The 22,532-nt window shown below is 62.4% G+C and overlaps 2 protein-coding genes across 3 annotated transcripts in view; one reads left to right on the top strand and one right to left on the bottom strand.

Moving 5' to 3' along the window:
• The first annotated feature begins 2,091 nt into the window (after positions 1–2,091).
• Positions 2,092–10,098, top strand: PLD4 (phospholipase D family member 4). 2 transcript variants are annotated; one of them, XM_079126250.1, is made up of 11 exons: positions 2,092–2,196; positions 3,996–4,082; positions 4,483–4,649; positions 5,346–5,529; positions 5,850–5,970; positions 6,420–6,547; positions 7,298–7,498; positions 8,078–8,217; positions 8,357–8,522; positions 8,611–8,707; positions 8,960–10,098. In XM_079126250.1, exons 1-11 carry the CDS (start codon positions 2,170–2,172, stop codon positions 9,160–9,162), a joined length of 1,521 nt encoding a protein of 506 aa, XP_078982376.1. In that variant the 5' UTR covers positions 2,092–2,169; the 3' UTR covers positions 9,163–10,098. The 2 variants fall into 2 exon arrangements, with proteins under 2 accessions (XP_078982376.1, XP_078982377.1); XM_079126251.1 differs by lacking the exon at positions 3,996–4,082.
• Positions 10,099–13,046: 2,948 nt separating this feature from the next.
• Positions 13,047–22,532, bottom strand: part of AHNAK2 (AHNAK nucleoprotein 2) — a 28,236-nt gene continuing 18,750 nt past the window's right edge. Inside the window, exons 8-9 of the mRNA XM_079126703.1 lie at positions 21,348–21,917; positions 13,047–20,840 (exon numbers count right to left, since the gene is read on the bottom strand). Coding sequence (XP_078982829.1) covers positions 13,395–20,840; positions 21,348–21,917 — 8,016 coding nt within the window. The 3' untranslated portion in view covers positions 13,047–13,394. The remainder of the gene's footprint in view (positions 20,841–21,347; positions 21,918–22,532) is intronic.

The following is a 22,532-nucleotide window of genomic DNA, read 5'->3' as shown; positions in this document are numbered from 1 at the left end:
GCCTCTGAGCCTCCGCCACCGAAGGCGCGATGACAGACCTGCCCCAAACGAAGCCCCGGTGAGAGAAAGACAGACTCGCAGAGAAATGAGGGTGATGGAAAGAACCGCCCTGATGTGTGGGACGTGGAGCGTCAGGGGCAGGGCAGAAAAACACCCGGGCAACGGCACAGGCCCACCCAGCTGCCGGACAACTCTGACCCACCATCCCAGCAGCTCAGCCACTGGGGAGGGGAAGGCAACGGTAGGCACTGCGCCATCTCCTGAGCACGTTGCGGAGACTCTGGCAGGAAAGCACCGTGCCACAGCAGAGCGGGGCTCCCCCACGGAGGCCGGAGGAGGCGGCCCAGGGCCAGGCACGACAACCAGGCCCCCAGAACCGTCTCTTAATAGGACATCAACAGCATTAGCCGAAAGGAAATTCCAAAATAAACTAAGCTGCTCAAACATGAGTTAGACTTCCTTAAACTCAGAGTCCACTCATCCAGATGCACCTTGAAGGAAGAGAAAGCGAAAGACTAACTATCCATAGGTCCTTAAGTCATTTGTATCCAAAGCGTAAAACAACTGTCTGGCATCAGAGGAAGAAGTCAAGGGGTAAAAGACAGGCACGTGTCTCCAACAGGCACCTTCCGAGGGACTCCAAGCGGTCCCGTGCCTGGGAGCCTCAATACCAGTGTCCAGCAGGGACGTGCTGACTGATCAAGCTCACGATGAGAACGCTGAGCCGAGAGCCTCGGGCAGGGTACTGTGGGCCTGGGCTCAGGTGTCCTGGGAGCAGTGGACGCTGTGTCTACCACAGTGACCCACGCCTGCCCAGAGCCCGGTTCCCGCGGCTGGACCAAGAGCACACTCAGGACCCAGGCGGACTCCACTCAACCACCTAAGGACAGGCCCGGAGCACACGCCAGGTGACCTCCTCTCACCTCCGTGACGTTCCTTCCCAGGACCAGCAGCCACACATCTGCACAAGAAAAGTAACTACGGAGGAATCTCCACGTCGAGTGCAGCCGGGAAGTGAGCGCATCCTCTGAGATGGACGCACGACAGCCCGAGGCTCTGCGTTGTGCACCGGCCTTCCCAGGAAGGGCCTTCCTGTGCTGTCCAGGCAGGAAGAGAAGACCTGTCTACAGTCCCAAAGCCCAAGTCCTGGGAAGCTGGCTCCCTGCCACCCAGAGCCCAGAGTCTGCAGGAGGGCGCCTGGCACACAGCAGCCCCCAGACACCCAGGAACCCGCCGGAAAGCAGAGGCTGCCCTCGACACTGCTTGGACAGGGCTGATCCCAGGCCAGGTCGGGCCCTGTCCAGCGGGAAGTGAAGGGACGAGGGTCCTCTTCCCCATCCACCCTGGCCTACCAGGCCCGATCTACCTGAGTAAGCTTGATGCCCTCCCTGTGGACACTCGGTCAGCACCCTGGACAGAAGCCACTGCCTGCTGAGGAGTGGGAGAACCGGACCTCAAGGCCCAGTCTGAAGGGCCAGGGGGACTGCACTCAGGAGACCCTGGCCAGAGCAGTGACGGGTAAGGCAGAGCCCCCGCCCCAACCCTCTAGCCAGGCCTACCTTTGCAGGCAGCCCACCTCCTCTATCCGGCACGGAGGCCCAGGCTGCCTCCACTTCCCAGCTTCCTGTGTAGCTGAGTGCAGGACTGTGACCAAATCTACTCAATCTCTAGATCATAGACAAAGGAAGTGCCTGTGGGAGCTCCAGGAAGCCTCCTCTGCGATGTCCCTTATCCTCTGCTAGGAATATGGAGGCAAGGGCTGAGCTCCAGCAGCTGTTGTGGGACCATGAGGCTAGAGATTCTAGGCACCAGGGACAGAGCTCACAGGACCCAACTCCCAGTGGCTATGGAGCCAACCCAGCCTCTACACCACCTGCTCTTAGATGTGGTTAGTACAGTTGGAATCACTTAAGACACTGTTGCTCAGGTCTCTGAGGCCTGTGGTCAAGCTGAACTCTGACTCTGTGGGTGTCCCCTAGAAGGGTGGAGGAGGTGAAAGTTCTCAGCCCCACCTCCTGGTGGCCCACTCAGCTCCAGCTGTCTGTTCTTAGGTGGGGGTGGGGTAATCAGAACAAAGAGGAAGTAGCCAGGAGGGGAAGCAGTAGGCTGAGAGGAGGCAGGTGGGCCCACCCTGAGCCTAGGGGCCTGCAGTCTGCCGCTGGAGCCAGGATGGACGCCAAGGCAGGTTCCCCAGAGGTAGGTGCCTGGGAGGTCAGAGCTGGGTGGGGCAGCCAGACCAAAGGCCCTGGGAGGAACCGCTGTCCACCTCCCATGGCTCCATCCTCCCAGCAACCCCAGGTCCAGGGACTCACACAGTCTCTGGCTGGCCCTGCAGCTGCCAGTTCCTTACCCAGTCTGTGCTGCCAGACAGCTGGGGTATCCGGGCCCCACTGAGTTGGCAGCCAGACCCTCTGCCCCAGCCTGGGGCTGGCAGTTGGGCCCCACACCCTGCAGGGCACAACTCCACACCTCCGGCTGTGGCCTCTGATGCCTCCAGGGTCCCTTGGCTGCCCACCATGGGGCTGGGGAGGCTCAGAGCCCATCCCCTGCCCCCAGCCCTAAGATGCCTGACCAGATAGCCAGACCCTCCCCCAGGGCCCCTGCAGGAGGATGGATCTTCAGCTGCCTAGAGCCACCTGTGAGGCCCGTCTCCCCAGCCCCAGGACAGTCCCATGGTAGGAAGAGGCCAGAGGGCCTGCGGTGTCCTGCGGTGCCTCTGACAGGACCCAGGTCCAGATGGCTGCATGCTCTGACCTGCCTCTCTGCCTGGGCACCTTGGAGGGCAAAGATGCTTTTCCCAGGAGGAGCAGGAGGGAGTGGGGAGCAACCCCTTTGAGGTTCCCCAGTGCCCCAGCCCAGAACCTCACCCTGGCCACCTCTCTTGAAAGTCCCCCAAGGAGGGGAAGCCTGAAGCTGGGTTCACAGAGCCCCTGAGCTGCCCCTGTGTGGGGTCACCTCAAGAGCTTGAGCCCAGCTCGTACCCCATACCCGCTGCCTAGGGACGTCCAGCCAGAAGGACACTGGGCCTTGGTATCTGCCTGTGCTGCTGCCGTCCACTGTGCTTCAAGCTGTAGTTTCAGGTCCACCGCCCTGCAACGGTCTGGCTCTGGGGCCCACAGAGCCTCCGGCCCTGGGCACCCTCCCAGGTCAAGCTCTCTGAGCCCCAGCCTGGGAAGGTCAGCAGAGAGAAACCCCAGGGGTCCCTTTGTCCCAGCAGCAGGCTCCACACAAGCAGCCCAGGCTGCCCCGGGCCCTGAGCTTCAGTCCCCACATGATGGCCAGGGAGCCAGGCCTGCTCCTGCCTTTGTGGTGTCTTGGTCGGGGGTTGGAGAGCCAGGGCGACCCATCCCTGTGCACAGGCCCTTCCCTGCACCCACGACTCCCAGGCACTCGCTGCGTGGTGCCCTCAGGGCGGTGGTGCTGGCCGGGTTCCCAGCTCCTCATGGAGGCACTACTCTGCGGGCACAGGTGAGACCATCCCAGCCCTGCTGCAAGGGGTGGCCCTGCCCTGGACACAGGTTGTCCGTTGGAGGCCTCTGGCTGCCAGCACCCTCACATCCCAGGCCTTGCTTCCTGCCAGCTGCCGGCCGCAGAGCCAGGGTCCAAGACCCGGCAGCCCTGGAAGGGGAGCGACTGTTTGTGGCCAGTCAGGAGGAACTGAGCCGCAAAAGCAGAAAGAGTGCTTTCAGACTCAGCTGCCGCTGGCAGAAACGAGGAACCGAGACTCAGACGCCCAGAGCCCGGCAAGGGGACCGAGAGGGGAGCACAGGCTTGACACAGGGCCTCAAGGCGTGGGCGCAGTCAGCTCTGGGGCTCACGCGGAGGCTGCCCCCTGCAGCCTGGCTGTCTGTGGGGGGAGTGGGGGGAGCCCAGGCGCTGGCCCCCACCCGGATGTGACTGGCTCCTGGGAGTCGGAGTGGGTGTCTGTGGGGACCCCACAAAGGGCTGACATTGTGGTGCCAGAGCTGCCTGTGACTCAAGGCTGCCTCCTGCAGCTGCTGGCACCACCACGGACAGCGGCAGGGGATCCCGAGTGGTGCTGCTCCACGCCACCCCACAGCCCACGTGGCAGAAGGAGCACGGTAGGACCCAGGGTCACAGGGAGGGTTCACCAGGGACTCCACGGCCTGGGAGTTTTAGCCCAATTCCTGATTACAATTACTTTAAAAGTCAATGTTTAAATAAAGTCTGAGACCCTGGGCCCAAGTACAGGAGACGAAAGCAGCCCTGGGGTGCGTGGGGAGCAGGCCAGGGAGGAGGCAAGCCCGGGAGGCTACTGCAGCCCTTGCCTGCATCTCTGCCACACGCTGGGCTGCAGACCTCCGACCCCAGTTAGAGGGGCCGGGCTTCTCTCCGTGCTCCCCGCCCCCACTGAGACCTCCCCCAGCTGCAGCTGGTCCTCTGGGGAGCCTGGCCCCTCGTTCCAGTGCTGGAGGGGCTGTCGCGGCCCACCAGGACCCTGCAGGGCTGTGTCTCCTGCAGGTGCTGGGCGTGCTGGCCATGCTGGGGCTGGGCTTCCTGACTCTCACCTACCTCCTGTGGCAAGTGCCCCTTCCTCACGCCTGGTACCAGATGCACCCCAAAGAAGTGACCCCTGAGTCCTGGGAGGCCCTGGAAGGACAGACTGGGCAGCAGAGGGACTCCTGCCAGTGAGCAAGCCTGAAGGGGCCTGTGGTGGCCGGGAGGGACAGATCTCACTGGGCAGTGTCTGCTTTCCACCACGGGGTCTGCCTCTGGGCCGAGCACCACCCTCCACCAGCACCTGTGGGGACACAGGTCATGAGAAGGATCTGGACCATGGGATCCAGTGGGCTGGGGACTGTGCACAGGGTACTCCTGGCAGTACAGGGCTGCCACCTGGGGGCTCTGGCAGGCTGGCGAACACCAACCCCTGTGAGTGAGACTCGGCATCTTCCAGTCCTTCACCCGCAGGGCTCAGTGCTGCCCCGCTGCACCGAGGCCCCTCAGCCTCCCCACCCTGCTCTTGGGGCCCAAGCCCGAGAACGTCCCCACTCACCTTGCTGCGGGGACAACTGCTCCCTGTGGGCTTGCGGGGGCGCTGGGCCTCCCAGACTTCCCGGCTCCGGGCCAGGCAGCCCTGTCCCCTCAGGCTCCTCGATGACGCACTTCAGGGGGTCACTGCTGCCCCGGCCTATGGGGCTTAGGCCTCCTCTGCCCGATTCAGCTTAGCTGCCCCCTTCTTGCACCTTCGACCTAGGGGCTTGGGCCCAGGGCCACACTGGTGGCAGTCTCTCCAGCTGGGCAGCAGGGAGGGAGCAGATGGTCCAAGCAGGCTGGTGGCTCCTACAGTCACACCCGGGTCCCCTTCTCGGCTCTCTTTCCAGGTTCTTCCTTGTGGAAAGCATCCCTCAGGACCTGCCATATGCTGCTGGCAGCCCATCCGCTCAGTCACTGGCCCAGGCCTGGCTGCAGCTGCTGGACACTGCCCAGGAGAGCATCCATGTGGCCTCTTACTACTGGTCCCTCACAGGACCTGACATCGGGGTCAATGACTCCTCTTCCCAGCCGGTGCATCCCTGGCCCCCACCCCGACCCTGAGACTGAAGGCTGCCCCCAACCTGCCCCAGCGGTGGGCACACAGAAAGTCAGGCCAGCCTCTGTGGTGGGGACTGGGAAGGAGCCCCTCTGGGGAGCTCGCTGGCAGGGTAGAGCGCGAGAGGCCTCTGGGGTCAGAGCATGCAGGCTGTGCCTAAGCACAGGTCTGCTCCCAACCAAGGTCAGCCAGACACTTGGCCAGCCCTGGCCGCAGGCAGTCCCGAGTCCTGGGGGAGGGGAGGGACAGAGGGCTGGCCTGGGGGCCACCTCTCATGGCCAGCCTGACTTCACAGGGAGAGGCCATTCTGCAGAAGCTGCTGCAGCTGCTGGACAGGAACGTCTCCCTGATGGTGGCCACCAACAGCCCAGCGCTGGCCAAGAACTCCACTGACCTGCAGGTCCTGGCAGTCCAGGGTAGGTGCTTTCTCCATCCTGGTCCTGCGGCCCTGTCTTGCTGGCACCGTGGGACAGGGGCAAAGAGCTGCCAGGCAGGCGGGGAGGCCCCGGTGCTTCCCCAGGGCCCTGGAGGGAGAAGCCCAGGGCTCTGAGCTCCCTTGGGTCAGGGTCAGCGGGACTCAGCAGGCTCCCAGGAGCCAGTGTCCTGTTCCCCACAGCAGCCTGGGGGCCCTGCCACTCTGCCCTATGGGTGGCGACTGAGGCCAGCTGCTCCAGGCGGGCAGCAATGGGCTCAGTCATTGCTAATGCTCTGGAGCTGGGCTACCCAGAGGGACCCTGGGCCTGCTGTGCCACCATTTCCTCACTTGCAAGATGGGGAGAGCATCCACACTGAGGGGGCAAGATTGCTCTGAGGGTGAACGCAGCCTGAAGCCAGCACAGAGAGAGAGCCACGTGTCCTATGGCAGGTGCCCAGGTGCGGCAGGTGCCCATGAGGCACTTCACTGGGGGTGTCCTGCACTCCAAATTCTGGGTTGTGGATGGGCAGCACATCTACCTGGGCAGTGCCAACATGGACTGGAGGTCCCTGACACAGGTGAGTCCCAGGGCCCAAGCCGGGAGGCCCACCCAGAGCTCCTACTTCCCACTCCCACGCCCCTCCAGCAGGGGACAGTCAGTGTCACGAGAAGTCGGCCGGTGGAATCCTGGGTCGCATGGCCAAGGCATCGCGCCTACGCGGAGGAAGCCATCAGACACTGCACGGTTAGGGAATTCCGTGCACCGGCACTCTGCCACAGAGTGACACCTAGGGACGCAGGAAGCAGCTTAGCCCTCGGCATCTGGAAAGGTGCAGATGATGAAGCAGGAGGCTTCAGAGGAAGCGGGGCATTAAACCTGGAGCCAAAGCTCGGTGGCCACGCGGGTGCTGGTTCCACCCGCAGCACCACACACCAGGTGTCAAGGATGAAGGGGACACTTCCTCCCTGGGCTGACCAAGTTCTCCAGGGAGGGTGCTTTCATTTCACTAAGTAGATCCGTGTGTGTGTGTGTGTGTGTGTGTGAAAATGAACGTAACATGGTAACAGTTGTTAATCCTCCACAGCGAGACAGTGAGATTAAGAGCAATTTTATTTCCTTGTGTTTTTGTGCATTTTGTGTGTCCAGCAAATGCCACTTTCACCCCTGGAACGTAGTGTTCAGGAAAACAGGGTCTGGGAGCAGTGCCCTCCCTCCTGGGCACACCACTCGGGTCCTGCAAGTGACGCGGCAGAGCTGCTGCCATTGGGCAGGCCCAGGCTGCCCCTGGTGGCCTTGCTCCTGTGGCCACTGACCCTGGCTCCTGCAGGTAAAGGAGCTTGGAGCCATTATCTACAACTGCAGTGGCCTGGCCCACGACCTGGAGAAAACCTTCCAGACCTACTGGGTGCTGGGGGCACCCCAGGCTGTCCTCCCCAAAACCTGGCCTCAGAACTTCTCATCCCGCATCAACCGCTTCCAGCCCCTCCGGGGCCGCTTTGGCGGTGTGCCCACCACTGCCTACTTCTCGGTAAGGCGGGTGCAAGCCACCAAGCCCTCTCTCCCTCATCTGGTCAGATCAGCAAGAGCCCCTGCCCCATGGGCTGGCCCTCAGCACTGCTTCTAGGTCCTCAGGGACCCGTGCCATGGACGGGGCAGGCTGGCACTGTCATCTGTGGGAGACCGTCAGCCAGGGAGGTGGTGTGGCCCTTGGGGTCTCCAAACAGACTGAGTTGTGGGCGGGCTCAGAGGCTATGGGGCTAGGGTTGCCAGGGCACCAGACCCTCCCTTACTCTGCCGGGCAAAGGGGATGCCCCTGGCTCCCTGAGGCCCTGGCTACCCCAGTGACTGGTCCACCGCAGAGACTGCGTCAGAATGAGAGGAGACCCTGACATGGGGGTCCCACTCCAGGCAGCGGAGCAGCTTCCTCCAGCCCAGGCCCCAGAGGCTGGGTGCTGGCCAGGCTCAGGCCAGGCCCGGGGCCCCACCGGGACGCTCTTTCCTGGGCAGTGCCTCTTGCCCTCCCCCACACAGGGCTCCTGGTGGGTACGTGGGGTCGCAGGCCCGAGGGAGCCTGTGGCAGTGCTTCAGAGGCACCTCTGCACCACAGGCTTCCCCGCCAGCTCTCTGCCCCAGGGGCCGAACCCGGGACCTGGATGCGGTGCTGGCAGTGATGAAGGGCGCCCGGAAGTTCATCTACGCCTCAGTGATGGAGTACTTCCCCACCACCCGCTTCAGCCACCCTGCTAGGTGACCGGCTGGGGGCGTGGCCCTGGAGAGCAGAGGCCTACCCCATGAGCAGCTCCTGGGCTTGGCATATTTTCCCTTCTGCCAGGACCCCTGCTCATCCCAGGGCCTGTAGGCAGGACCCTGACCCTTCCTCCCCCAGGTACTGGCCAGTGCTGGACAACGCGCTACGGGACGCTGCCTTTGGCAGACGCGTGTGTGTGCGTCTGCTGGTCAGCTGTGGGCTCAGCACGGACCCCACCATGTTCCCTTACCTGCGGTCCCTGCAGGCCCTCAGCAACCCCTCTGCTGGCATCTCAGTGGAAGTGGTGAGGCTGTGCCCCCAGGGTGGGGGTAGGGCAGACCCCCCCCTCCCCTCCCTTCCCAGCCCTCCACGCTCCCTCTCGGTTCCCAAAGAAAGTCTTCATCGTGCCTGTGGGGAACCACTCCAACATCCCATTCAGCCGGGTGAACCACAACAAATTCATGGTCACAGAGAAGGCAGCCTACATAGGTGAGCAGCCGGGGCATCGGGGCGCAGGGCAGGGGGCTGCTGGAGGCGGCCAGGGTCTCGGTGGAGTTCTGGAACCAGGTAGCTGTCACAGGGGCAGGTGGAGAGAGCCGGAGCTGCGGGGCCAGGACACCCCCGGGTGACATGGTGGAGTGAGGGCAGAGCAGCCAGTGCTTCGGCTGGACTGAAGCCAGGGCCCAGGCCCGTCACAGGGCCGAGCCCAGAGCCCCTGCCTTCCTTCCGGCCCCTCCACAGGCACCTCCAACTGGTCAGAGGATTACTTCAGCAGCACCTCAGGTGTGGGCTTGGTGGTCAGCCAGAGGGCCCTCCATGCCCAGCCAGGGGTGCCACCTGCACAGGAACAGCTGCGGCAACTCTTCCAGCGGGACTGGAGTTCCCGCTATGCCGTGGGTCTGGACGGACAAGCCCCAGGCCAGGACTGTGCTTGGCAGGACTGAGGCCCAGCACCCTTGGTTCCGGGTCTACGGCCCTCACTGGACACTGCTGTCCACCAGGCTGTTCAAGTTCAGAAATTATAAACGCAAAAGAACGTTAGCTGGGCCCAGAGAACTGCCGCGCAGATGAACTCAGGTTCTGAGGATTTGTGCTGCAGCTCTGCAGACCCTCAGGTTGCACAGGCTTTTCAGGGGATGGGAGGGGGAACTCTTATGTGGGAAGATCGCAACTACGCAGAGGCTCAGCCCAGATGTGCCTCACTGGCCACCCACGCATGATTGCTGTGCCAGGCCCAGGTGTAGAGTTTGTGGGTCATTGCTGAGAGGTGCCCAAGTGCCACCCCCAATAAGAGATGCTGTGGCTCCCAGGCCTGGCCCGGTTCAAAGGTCGCACTCCTGTCTTCTCCATTCGTGTGTGCACCGGCTGGGGTCCCAGGGCCTCCGGCTTCACGCTGAAACGCTCTTCATCATGGCTGCATTTCACAGCAGCCCCTCTGTCCAGGCTCTGCAGCTCCCTCCTGCCCAGATCCTCCAGGGTCGGGAGTGCGCAACCTTCGGGTGGGTGCAAACTGCTGACCCGAGGGAGTAATGCCAGCCCGCAAGTGCCACCTACAAGCCAGTCTCCCCTCTCCCGCCCCTGGGACCCTGCAAAAGGCCCGCGTCTAGGAGGTCACTCCAGCGAAGCCCTGCTACTTGTCCGCGGGGTTGGGAGGGTGGGCAGTTCTCGCCCAGGCAGAGCCATAGAAGCCTAGGGGCGGATTGGGAAGGGGTCCTCGGCGCTGAGGACCAACTCAGGACGCACCCACCCTCCGGGTCTCCTAATCCGAAGCCCAAATACTGACTCGGCCGTCTATAAAGTGAGACGCTGGGGCTGGCCGGTGGCAACCACAAAAGGGGCACGTGCAGCGCGTGACCGGAAGATGCAGGCTGCGGAAGGAGCCAGGGGTGTAAAGGGCGGGGGCGGCGTGAGAGTGGAGGCGGGGCCGTGTGGGCGGGGCTGGAGTCCAAGGGCGGGGCCTGAGGCTTGTGGGCGGGGGCTGGCAGGACCAGAGACCCCCCAGGCCGTGTGGGCAGGTCTTGTGGCTATGTGGGTGGGTCTAGTTTGTGGAGTAAACCGAGGGTTTTGTGGCCCGGGCCTGGGGTCTGTGGGTGGGCCCAGGATTTGGGTTAGCTGGTACATGATACAGGACCCAGATCTCAGAGCTAGGGTATGGGTTGCAGAGAATCTAGATTTGAGCTTCCAGGAGGAAGAGGACACAAAGCTGGGGTGGGGAATTGAAGGGACCTCGTTGGAGCTCACTCTATCCTTGATGTAGAAGCAGGTGTTAGTCCACTTTGGAGACTGAGTTCTGACTTTTCTGTGTACTGAGTCAGAAGCCTGTCTCAGCACTTACTCTCCTGAATGCTTTTGACCAAGACTCAGGGCCCAGAGGCCTCCCACGCCAAGGTGGAGCGTGGATCAGCAGACGCTGAGTAGTTGCCGCCCCTACTGTCCCACAGCCTTGGTCGGCTCTCCCTGCCCTTCTCTGGTCCTCTGTGCTCCCAGGGCGACCAGCCCAGTTTGCACAGGCCGTTGCAGGTTCTTCTGTCTCGTCCTGTGCTTGCACTTGCCTGAAGGATGCCTTAGGCCTCAGCACCGCCTCTGTGGGCCCTGAATCCAGCCTGCCCTGCCTGCTTTGTGAGGACCCAGAGACTGTGTGGCTCTGGGAGACCTGGGAATCCACCAGCCCTGGCAGTTCCTGGACCCTGGCCCTCGTGTGGGCTGCACTTGGCAGAGCGCAGCTGAGGCTGCCATGGCTGCTCCCCGCAAGGTCCCGCCCCGCCCACCACCCGGATCTCCCCTGCTGGCTGAAGGGCTGTATAGCAGCATCCACTTAGCCCGCCTCTGCCCTTCAGGGCTGCATGTGTGGCTGTGGTCTCTGGCTACTGCTGCCCAGGCCTGGAGGCCATGCCCAGGGAGAACTCCAGTTCTGGGCTGCTCTGGTGGCCCTCAGCTTGAAAAGCCTGCTTCCACACCATGGGGTCCGGGGCCACATCTGTGATAGCCTTAAAGGTCTGCTCCAAAGCCGACTCCCACCCTCCAGAGGAGAGTGACAAGGCTTGGGAGACCTGGGGCCTGGGGCGCCACGACGTGGCCTTCCTGGAATGTGGACAGACTAAACCGGCCTCCTCTGTCTCCTACTCTGCCCCTGTTAATCTCACCTCCTTGCTCATGGTCAAGACCTGTGCCTTGCCTGTCATGAATAGAACACACAGAGGCGATGGAGGTCACCTCCTTGGTCACATGACAGTGCGCCGTGGCCTTGCTGGGAGTCTGTCCCCTGCTAACTTTGATGTAGAGGGTTGTACCACGGGGAGGTCCATGTGGCCAGAAACCCAGGCCCTCACTCACCCTGTGCTCAAGGAATGAACACGAGTCTGAAGACAGACCCAGCCCCTGGTGACACCTTGGTGGCAGCTGTGGCAGGGTCCCTCTGAGCCGCACGTGGACTCCTCACTCAGAGGTGGGGACTGCAGATGCGTGTGGTCTGGAGGTGCTAAGTGGTGACGGTGTGCTTTTGTAGCCCAGACGGCACCACAGAGCCCCGCGGTCCTGGGAATCCTGTGGGGCCTCTGACAGCTTCCTTCCTGGCCTCCCCGTGTCCCACTGTCAGCCTGGCTCCAGTTCAGAGGAGTGGAAAGCTGTGGAGCGAGGCAGACCCCCTCGAGCTCCCAGGAGTGTGCCAAGCCGTCTGGTTCAAGTCGGGGCAGAGGGAAGCGGAGCGTCCTGGGTGGAGAACGCAACAGCCCCACTAGACTGCGGGACAGAGGCCTGCTTCCCTTTCTAGAAGCTTCTCGGTCAGCTGACATGGGCAGTCCTGCTTGCCAGCCACAGGGACAGGCGTGGCAGTCCACGGTGGCACGGAGGAGAACCAACCGTGCTCTCGAACACCTTGGCCTCCACCTTGGGCCCTTGGGGGCAGTTCAGGGGGTGGGCATCCTTGGGAGCAGGGGCGCCCTGACCACCGTCCTCCAGAACGGCTCCTGGGCCGGCCAGGAGAGCCCTGTCCTCCCTCCAGCGCATGGAGCACTTGTCTGCAGGAGCCCGCCTGGGCTAGGAGGACCTGGGTGCAGCTCTAGCCGCCCCCTCACAACACTGCAAATCCATAGGTCAGAGTCAGGCGGGTGTCGGGCCGCAGGGAGGTTGCAGGAAAACTTCCACTTTGCTCAACCCCCACCCCCATGTGGGCTGCCCCGAGGCCCCTGCAGCTTGTGAGGACAGGCCCACCTGGCCAGGGTCAGCTGGGCCTCCAGCCAGGACCACTCTCTACTGTCCTGCTCTGCACGTTGTCTTCCAGCCCGTGGGACGGGTGTGTGTTGGTGTCCCCGCCCCACATGACCTCAGGGTCCATCTCCCTCCTCATCTGCCTCATGGCCTCTGCTCAGAGGGTCTGGACAAAGGAACAGGGACACACCCACTGTGCACCCTTGACCCTGCTTTCTAGAGTGGACTTCGAGAGCAGGACCAAGCATGCACAGGGCAGCTGCGGTGCTGGCGAGTGTGGGACACAGGACCCAGCAGCCTTGACCACAGGTACATTGCTTTATTGCCAATCCAGGGGCAGCTGGGCCAGTTCCATCTGCAGTGGTGCATCGAGGGGTGCAGGGCCACACCACGGCTGGAGACAGCGAGGCAACAGCATGGATGTCTCAGGACGACTCTCAGGTGTCCCGACCTCTGCTGCCCACCCCGCCCACAGGGACCACTTTGGCTGGCCACGTCCTCTCTGCCCAGCGTGTGTACATCATCACCAAAGCACCCTGACGCCTGCCACGGGGAGGCTGCCGCCAAGGAGCCAGCTTGTGTGTGAGCAGAAACCGTCTCCCAGAACCGCGCTCGGCCTGGAGGAGGGAGCGCCTTGAGCAAGAAACAGCAGCAGGCCAGGTCTCGCCGGCCACCTTGACGCCCTCTGCAAGGGGCCGGCCTCGGAAGCAGTGGCGCACAGCAGACCTCCCCAGCAGCCATCCCGCGGCCACACGTGCTGGCGAATTCCCGTGTGCGGGGAGTCTGGGCACCTGGGTGCTCCGGGCTTGGAGGGAGCTGGGCACGTTCTTGGCTCCATTTCAGGAGGGTGGACGTTCTTGCTCGTTTCTGCTTGGTTCCCATGTCCGTGGTTAGGGTGGGTGCCCGGTGCCGCCAGGCACAGCCCCTGCCGCCCGCTCCGTCCCTCTGCTGGTGCCGCACCTCGCTGCCCTCACTCGGCCCCGGGCACAGGCCCTTCCCCAGCACTTCCGTGCTCCAGCAGGGTCAGTGCTGTTCTCGCCGAGGCCGCCACCAGCCCTCTGGACCCCAGCCTGGCACCTGCAGCCCCAGCTGCCACTTCATCTTCCTCCTCTTCAGGGGAGAAACTTTCTCTGGCATCAAAAAAGGTGGCGGCTTCTTCCTGCAGCTTCTGCTCTGCCAGGCCTGCCTCGGCCTCTGCGCCCTTGCTCTTCTTGGCAGGGGAGGAGGAGAAGCCCAGTCTGGGAAACCGGAACCAGCCCACCCTCTCCTGCTTTTTCGGTGGCTCTGGGTCTGACTGTGCCCCAGGCTGGGTCTGGATGGGAGCAGACCTCCCGGCATCATCTCCGGCCTCCGCGCTGGACTCGTCCATGGAAGAGAACCCGATGTTTGGAAGCCACGACCACAACAGCCCAGAAGGTTTTTTACCTTCCGGCTTCTCCTTTGGAGCCCTGTCCTCACCTGCCAGCTGGGTGGTTGCCTCCAGGCTGCTGTCAAAGGGAAACTCGAGGATTTCTGCGGGCTCCTCATCAGAGCCGCCGTCGGCAAGCTGCAGGCCAGAGCAGACCTCACTCGTGAATGCTTGTGGCCCCGGCAGGTTGGCACTGGTAGAGATGACCTCAAATGGCTCTCCAGGGTCAGGCCGGGGATCTCCAGGGACAGCGTCTCCTCCTGGGGCCCCTCCAGGGTGCTCCCATGCCCCCAAGTCTTGAGACAGGGCGTACGTGCTAGCCTGTGCAGGGGGCTCTGGGATTTTCGCCTTCAGCAAGGAAAATCCATACGAAGGCATCTCAACTGTGGATGCAGGGATCTCAGATTCCCGCACAATCTGGGAGGAAAAGGTCTCGGGTGCCCCGAGACCAGCGCACTCTCCTGTCACCCCGCTGCAAATGGTGATCCCTTGACTCTCACCCCGAGACTCCTGGATGTGCACCCTGACCTTAGAAACTGGGGGTGCCTCTAGGGAGAAGTCGGGGCCCTCAGGCTGCTCCCCAGGCCCCGAAGTGCCAGCGGCCCTCAGGAGGCTGGCTCCCCAGAGCCCGGGACTCTCCCGGAGACGGGCTGCCTCTGCACCCGCCTCCACGCAGGGGACGTCCCTCACAATGGGAAAGAACACGTCCGCCTCAGAGCTGGACTCAGGGAAGGAGAACCTGGGCACCTTTAGTTTGGGGAACGTGACGGTTAGCACGGAATCTTCCCAGAGCTGGTCCACGCTCACCACAGAAACCTGGGACGGCAGGTCAGTGCGGGAAGCCTTCAGCTTCACAGGACCCTCAGGCTGGAGGGACCGCGTCTCTGTGCTGGCCGCTGCCCTGACAAGGTCGCCTCCTCCCAGCCTGGGAGGAGGCTCCCCGCACCCTTTTCCTGGTGGAGGCTGGCGTTCAGGCCTCTCTCTAGGCATCTGAAGGGGGAGGAAGTCTTCAGTTGGGTGGGTCCTGCCCCCGGGGCCCGCCGCACACATTGGGGCAGCAGGGAGGTGCAGCCTCAAGCCCGGGCGCCCCAGATGACGGCTCGGGACGTCTGCGTGGGATTCGCTCTCGGGAGCGGTCGCTTCTGCCTCTGCTTCTGAGGACCGCGGGGCCACGCGTGTCTCCTCCTCTGACCCAGGTTCGGAAAACGCCTCTGCTGGCGCTGGGGCAGCCTGCATGCACGACTTGGCTGCATCCTGCTCCCAGGACGCCCCTTGCTCCCTGGAGGAAGGGCGCCTGCCGCCAGGCGTGTGGAAGCTGGCCGCTCGGAGCAAGCGCTCCTGCCCACCTGCCAGGCTTGCTCCGGCTGCGGTGCCCTCCTCTGCGCTTTCCGCGGGGGGCACGTCCTGGGGTGGTGTGGGAGCGGTTCTCTCCCCATGGGACTGGCTCACCAAGGTGTCCCCCAGCCCGCATTCTCCACTGCCGCCTCTGACAGCCCGGTCCTGTCTGGGAAGGTCCAGGTCAGCCTCAGACAGACTCGCCTCCACCTTGACTGTGGAGGCGCTGAGATTGGGTTTGGCAAGACCCACACTGGGACCAGGGGACTGTGGCACCTGGGTGGGCCCCCCGTCTCCGTCCAGGGCGCCGAACTTCACACCGGTGTCCCTGCCACCATCAGCATGGCGGGCCTTCTCTGTGGCTTCGGAGTCGCATCCGCCTGTGGTACTGGAAGAGGCGGCGTCCACACCTCCCGGCGGCACGCTCTCCCAGCCCTTGGAAGCCCGCAGTTTGGGAAGTGAAAGCCTGGGCATGGTGATGGTGGGCCTCCTGCGCCTCGCTTTCTCTCCTTCCTTCTCTGGAGGCAGAGCTGTTTGTGCTTCCGTCTGGGAAATCGGGACCCCACACTGGGTATGCGTTTGGTCCGGGTCCAGAACAGGGCTGAGTGAGGAGTCCTCTGGGCGGTCCCCAGAGTCCCCAGTCGCCATGGCCTCCTTTTTTGGAGACCAGCTAAAAGTCGGGAGCTTGAGTCGAGGCACCTTAAAGGGACTGCCCTTCCCACTGGGGTCAGCATCTTCGGCTGGGGCTCCGAGGAGAGGTGGACCCAGCTGCTCCTCCGTCACTGGGGACGCAGGGACACCTAGGGACAGGGGCTGAGAGGCAGGGAGACTGGCCACCATGGCTCGCTCACCTGAGGAATCCACCCCCTCAACAGGACAGAGAAGAGACAGGCCTGTGCCACCGTCTGCAGCAGGTGCATCTGCCTCCGCATCAACTGCAGTGGCACTGGAAAATCCAAATTTGGGTTTGTGGAACTTAGGAAAAGTTACACGGGCATGAAGTACAGGCGGCAGGGTATCCTCAGGGCCTAGCCGGTGTTCGGTGGGGAACACAGGAATGACCGTTCCCACCTGGAGGACGGCAGAGGTCTCAGAGCCAGAACAGGGAATATTATGCTGTAAAGAACAGGAGGAGGGCTGAGGGCACTCAGCATGAGCACCAGGAGAAAACAAAGGCCCAAGGGTGTGGTTAAGTGTGGAATCTGTACTGCCTGGGAAAACAGTGTCAAATGTAGCAGGAGGAAGATCAGACGTGGCAAGACTGGGAACATCCACAGACGACGTTGCCCAAGACATGCTAGGCTCCCGTGACTCTCCACAAGGAGACGCTGAAGAAGGCCTGGGGGACACACTGAGGAGAGACACCCCGGAGCCCTCATCCAGGCCAGCACTATCCTCGCCAACCTTGTTATGGGGGAGGGAAAATTTAGAAAATTTAAAATGGGGTCTCCGGAATTTCAATTCCAATTCTTTTTTTGGAAAAGGCGTATCTACATCAAGAGTTGTGAACTTGCGGTCTTCGGTGACCACGTCCTTGTCTGCCAGGGACAGATCACCATCCAGTGTGGCACTTGCTGTCTGAATGTCCACTGGAACAGGGGACAGCTCAATGTCCATGACAGGGGTGCTCACATCCTGCTTGGGGCCTTTCACGTCCACCTTGGGGCCCTTGATGTCGACTGTGGGCATCTTGGCACTGGACACCTGCACCTTGGGCACGTGGCCCTTCAGTCCAAGGCTCGGTGCAGGGGCCTGCAGAAGCTCACCCTCGGGAATCGTGGCCTCTGGGAGCACCACGTCCAGCTGGACAGCCCCGGAGTCCATTTCAGTGACAGGCAACTGGATGCTGACGTCAGGGCGCCTGAGGTCACCCTGGATGGAGGGCAGGGCCACGTGGGCCTCCATCTTGGGCACCTTCACCTCAAGGGATACGTCCAGGGCCTTACCAGGGGCAGACAGGCCGAAAGAGGGCATCTTGAACTTGGGCATTTTGAACTTGCTGTCTCTGGAGGACACATACTTGTCTGCCAGGGCCACATCTCCCTCCAACTTGGCGTCTGGGGCCTGGACGTCCACCTGCACAGAGGGTATCCCTACGTCCACGTCAGGGATGCTCACCTCAACCTTGGGGCCTTTCCCTTCCATCTGGGAGCCCTTGATGTCCACCTGGGGGCCCGTGAGTTCCACTTTGGGCATCTGGATGCTGGGCATCTGTACCTTGGGAAAGTGTCCCTTCCTGCCAAGTCCTGTTGCCTGGACCTCTGGCAGCTCTCCCTCGGGCAGGGTGGCCTCTGAGAGCGTAACACCCACCTGGACAGCCCCGGCATCCATTTCAGCAGTGGGCACTTGGATACTGACATCAGGGTGTTTGAGGTCACCCTGGATGGAGGGCACAACCTCCCCGGCCTCCATCTTGGGCACCGTCACCTCAGTTGACCCGTCCAAGCCCTTGCCTGGGGCTGTCAGGCCAAAGGATGGCATCTTGAACTTGGGCATTTTGAACTTGCTGTCTCTGGTGGACACGTCCTTGTCTGCCAGGGCCAGGTTCCCCTCCAGCTTGGCGTCTGGGGCCTGAAAGTCCACTTGCACGGAGGGCATCTCCACCTCCACGTCAGGGGTGCTCATCTCGACCGTGGGGCCTTTCGTGCCCAGCTTGGGACCCTTGATGTGCACCTGGGGGCCCTTGAGGTCCACCTTGGGCATCGTGATGCTGGGCACCTGCACCTTGGGTAGGTGGCCCTTCAGTCCAGTTTGTGCTGCAGGGCCCTCTGCCAGGTGGCCATCGGGAAGGGTGGCCTCTGGGAGCGTCACACCCACCTGTCCAGTCTTGGCATCCAGGTCTGTGGAGGGCAGCTGGATGCTGAGGTCAGAGCCCTTCAGGTCACCCTGAATAGAGGGCAGTGCCACGTCGGCCTCCATCTTGGGCGCCTTCACCTCAAGGGATGCGTCCAGAGCCTTACCGGGGGCTGAGAGGCCGAAAGAGGGCATCTTGAACTTGGGCATTTTGAACTTGCTGTCTCTGGTGGACACGTCTTTGTCTGCCAAGTCCACATCCCCCTCCAGTTTTGTATCTGGAGCCTGTATGTCCACCTGCAAGGAGGGCAGCTCCTTGTCCACGTCAGGGATGCTCACCTCGACCTTGGGGCCTTTCCCGTCCACCTTGGGGCCTTTCCCGTCCACCTCGGGGCCCTTGAGGTCCACTCTGGGCATTTTGATGCTGGGCATCTGCACCTTGGGCAGGTGACCCTCCAGTCTGGCTCCTGCCACAGAGACATCTGGAAGCTCTCCTTCGGGCATGGTGGCGTCTGGGAGTGTAACACCTACCTGGATATCGCTGGCGTCCAGGTCAGTGGAAGGCAGTTGGATGGTGAGGTCAGAGCTCTTGAGGTCACCCTGGATGGAAGGGAGGGCCACCTCAGCCTCCACCTTGGGCACGGTCAACTCGACGGACGGGTCCAGGGCCTTACCGGGGACAGACACCCCAAAGGAAGGCATCTTGAACTTGGGCATTTTGAACTTGCTGTCTCTGGTGGACACGTCCTTGTCTGCCAGGGCCAGGTTCCCCTCCAGCTTGGCGTCTGGGGCCTGAATGTCCACTTGCATGGAGGGCATCTCCACCTCCACGTCAGGGGTGCTTATCTCAACCGTGGGGCCTTTCGTGCCCAGCTTGGGACCCTTGATGTGCACCTGGGGGCCCTTGAGGTCCACCTTGGGCATCGTGATGCTGGGCACCTGCACCTTGGGTAGGTGGCCCTTCAGTCCAGTTTGTGCTGCAGGGCACTCTGGCACATGGCCCTCAGGAAGGGTGGCCTCCGGGAGTGTCAAACCCACCTGTCCAGTCTTGGCATCCAGGTCTGTGGAGGGCAGCTGGATGCTGAGGTCAGAGCCCTTCAGGTCACCCTGAATAGAGGGCAGTGCCACGTCGGCCTCCATCTTGGGCGCCTTCACCTCAAGGGATGCGTCCAGGGCCTTACCAGGGGCTGAGAGGCCGAAAGAGGGCATCTTGAACTTGGGCATTTTGAACTTGCTGTCTCTGGTGAACACGTCCTTGTCTTCCAGGGCCACGTCCCCTTCCAGCTTCGTATCTAGAGCCTGTATGTCCACCTGGAAGGTAGGCAGCTCCTTGTCCATGTCAGGGATGCTCACCTCGACCTTGGGGCCTTTACCGTCCACCTCGGGGCCCTTGATGTCCACCTGGGGGCCCTTGAGTTCCACTTTGGGCATCTGGATGCTGGGCATCTGTACCTTGGGAAAGTGCCCCTTCCTGCCGAGTCCTGTTGCCTGGACCTCTGGCAGCTCTCCCTCGGGCAGGGTGGCCTCTGAGAGCGTAACACCCACCTGGACAGCCCCGGCATCCATTTCAGCAGTGGGCACTTGGATACTGACATCAGGGTGTTTGAGGTCACCCTGGATGGAGGGCACAACCTCCCCGGCCTCCACCTTGGGCACCGTCACCTCAGTTGACCCGTCCAAGCCCTTGCCTGGGGCTGTCAGGCCAAAGGATGGCATCTTGAACTTGGGCATTTTGAACTTGCTGTCTCTGGTGGACACGTCCTTGTCTGCCAGGGCCAGGTTCCCCTCCAGCTTGGCGTCTGGGGCCTGAAAGTCCACTTGCACGGAGGGCATCTCCACCTCCACGTCAGGGGTGCTCATCTCGACCGTGGGGCCTTTCGTGCCCAGCTTGGGACCCTTGATGTGCACCTGGGGGCCCTTGAGGTCCACCTTGGGCATCGTGATGCTGGGCACCTGCACCTTGGGTAGGTGGCCCTTCAGTCCAGTTTGTGCTGCAGGGCCCTCTGGCACATGACCCTCGGGAAGGGTGGCCTCTGGGAGCGTCACACCCACCTGTCCAGTCTTGGCATCCAGGACTGTGGAGGGCAGCTGGATGCTGAGGTCAGAGCCCTTCAGGTCACCCTGAATAGAGGGCAGTGCCACGTCGGCCTCCATCTTGGGCGCCTTCACCTCAAGGGATGCGTCCAGGGCCTTACCGGGGGCTGAGAGGCCGAAAGAGGGCATCTTGAACTTGGGCATTTTGAACTTGCTGTCTCTGGTGGACCCGTCCTTGTCTTCCAGGGCCACGTCCCCCTCCAGCTTCGTATCGAGAGCCTGTATGTCCACCTGGAAGGTAGGCAGCTCCTTGTCCATGTCAGGGATGCTCACCTCGACCTTGGGGCCTTTACCGTCCACCTCGGGGCCCTTGATGTCCACCTGGGGGCCCTTGAGTTCCACCTTGGGCATCTGGATGCTGGGCATCTGTACCTTGGGAAAGTGTCCCTTCCTGCCGAGTCCTGTTGCCTGGACCTCTGGCAGCTCTCCCTTGGGCAGGGTGGCCTCTGAGAGCGTAACACCCACCTGGACAGCCCCGGCATCCATTTCAGCAGTGGGCACTTGGATACTGACATCAGGGTGCTTGAGGTCACCCTGGATGGAGGGCACAAACTCCCCGGCCTCCATCTTGGGCGCCGTCACCTCAATTGACCCGTCCAAGCCCTTGCCTGGGGCTGTCAGGCCAAAGGATGGCATCTTGAACTTGGGCATTTTGAACTTGCTGTCTCTGGTGGCCACGTACTTGTCTTCCGGGTCCACGTCCCCCTCCAGCTTCGTATCTGGAGCCTGTATGTCCACCTGCAAGGAGGGCAGCTCCTTGTCCACGTCAGGGATGCTCACCTCGACCTTGGGGCCTTTCCCATCCACCATGGGGCCTTTCCCGTCAACCCAGGGGCCCTTGAGGTCCACTCTGGGCATTTTGATGCTGGGCATCTGCACCTTGGGCAGGTGACCCTCCAGTCTGGCTCCTGCCACAGGAACATCTGGAAGGTCTCCTTTAGGCATGGTGGCATCTGGGAGCGTGACACCCACCTGGACAGCGCTGGCGTCCAGGTCAGCGGAGGGCAGTTGGATGGTGAGGTCAGAGCTCTTGAGGTCACCCTGGATGGAAGGGAGGGCCACCTCAGCCTCCACCTTGGGCACCATCAACTTGACGGACGGGTCCAGGGCCTTACCGGGGGCAGACACCCCAAAGGAAGGCATCTTGAACTTGGGCATTTTGAACTTGCTGTCTCTGGTGGACACGTCCTTGTCTGCCAGGGCCAGGTTCCCCTCCAGCTTCGCGTCTGGGGCCTGGACGTCCACCTGCACTGAAGGTATCTCCACGTCCACGTCAGGGATGCTCACCTCGACTTTGGGGCCTTTCCCGTCCACCTTGGGGCCCTTGATGTCCACCGAAGGGCCCTTGAGTTCCACTTTGGGCATCTGGATGCTGGGCATCTGCACCTTGGGAAAGTGCCCCTTTGTGCTGAGTCCTGTTGCCTGGACCTCTGGCAGCTCTCCCTCGGGCAGGGTGGCCTCTGAGAGTGTAACACCCACTTGGACAGCCCCACCAACAATTTCAGCAGAGGGCCCTTGGATACTGACATCAGGGTGCTTGAGGTCACCCTGGATGGAGGGCACAGCCTCTCCGGCCTCCATCTTGGGTGCTGTCACCTCAGTTGACCCGTCCAAGCCCTTGCCTGGGGCTTTCAGGCCAAAGGATGGCATCTTGAACTTGGGCATTTTGAACTTGCTGTTTCTGGTGGACATGTCCTTTTCTGCCAGGGATACGTCCCCCTCCAGCTTGGCGTCTGGTGCCTGGACATCCACCTGCACTGAAGGTATCTCCACGTCCACATCAGGGATGCTCACCTCGACCTTGGGGCCTTTCCCGTCCACCTTGGGGCCCTTGATGTCCACCTGGGGGCCCTTGAGTTCCACCTTGGGCATCTGGATGCTGGGCATGTGCACCTTGGGAAAGTGCCCCTTCGTGCTGAGTCCTGTTGCCTGGACCTCTGGCAGCTCTCCCTTGGGCAGGGTGGCCTCTGAGAGCGTAACACCCACCTGGACAGCCCCGGCGTCCATTTCAGCAGAGGGCCCTTGGATACTGACATCAGGGTGCTTGAGGTCACCCTGGATGGAGGGCACAACCTCCCCGGCCTCCACCTTGGGCTCTGTCACCTCAATTGACCCGTCCAAGCCCTTGCCTGGGGCTGTCAGGCCAAAGGATGGCATCTTGAACTTGGGCATTTTGAACTTGCTGTCTCTGGTGGACACGTCCTTGTCTGCCAGGGCCAGGTTCCCCTCCAGCTTGGCGTCTGGGGCCTGAAAGTCCACTTGCACGGAGGGCATCTCCAACTCCACAGCAGGGGTGCTCATCTCGCCCTTGGGGCCTTTCGTGCCCAGCTTGGGACCCTTGATGTGCACCTGGGGGCCCTTGAGGTCCACCTTGGGCATCGTGATGCTGGGCACCTGCACCTTGGGTAGGTGGCCCTTCAGTCCAGTTTGTGCTGCAGGGCCCTCTGGCAGGTGGCCCTCAGGAAGGGTGGCCTCTGG

This window comes from Sciurus vulgaris (genome assembly GCF_902686455.1).
Source record: "Sciurus vulgaris genome assembly, chromosome: 2".
Taxonomy (NCBI): Eukaryota; Metazoa; Chordata; class Mammalia; order Rodentia; family Sciuridae; genus Sciurus; species Sciurus vulgaris.
Note: the sequence above shows the minus strand (reverse complement) of the source record. Positions and strands in the feature narration are given on the sequence as shown.

Bases quoted from the DNA above. Each gene is read 5' to 3' on its own strand.
- PLD4 (XM_079126250.1), top strand. From the start codon at position 2,170: ATGGACGCCAAGGCAGGTTCCCCAGAG. The intron at 6,548-7,297 runs GTGAGTCCCAGG...TGGCTCCTGCAG, and splicing joins ACTGGAGGTCCCTGACACAG to GTAAAGGAGCTTGGAGCCAT. The intron at 7,499-8,077 runs GTAAGGCGGGTG...TCTGCACCACAG, and splicing joins CCACCACTGCCTACTTCTCG to GCTTCCCCGCCAGCTCTCTG.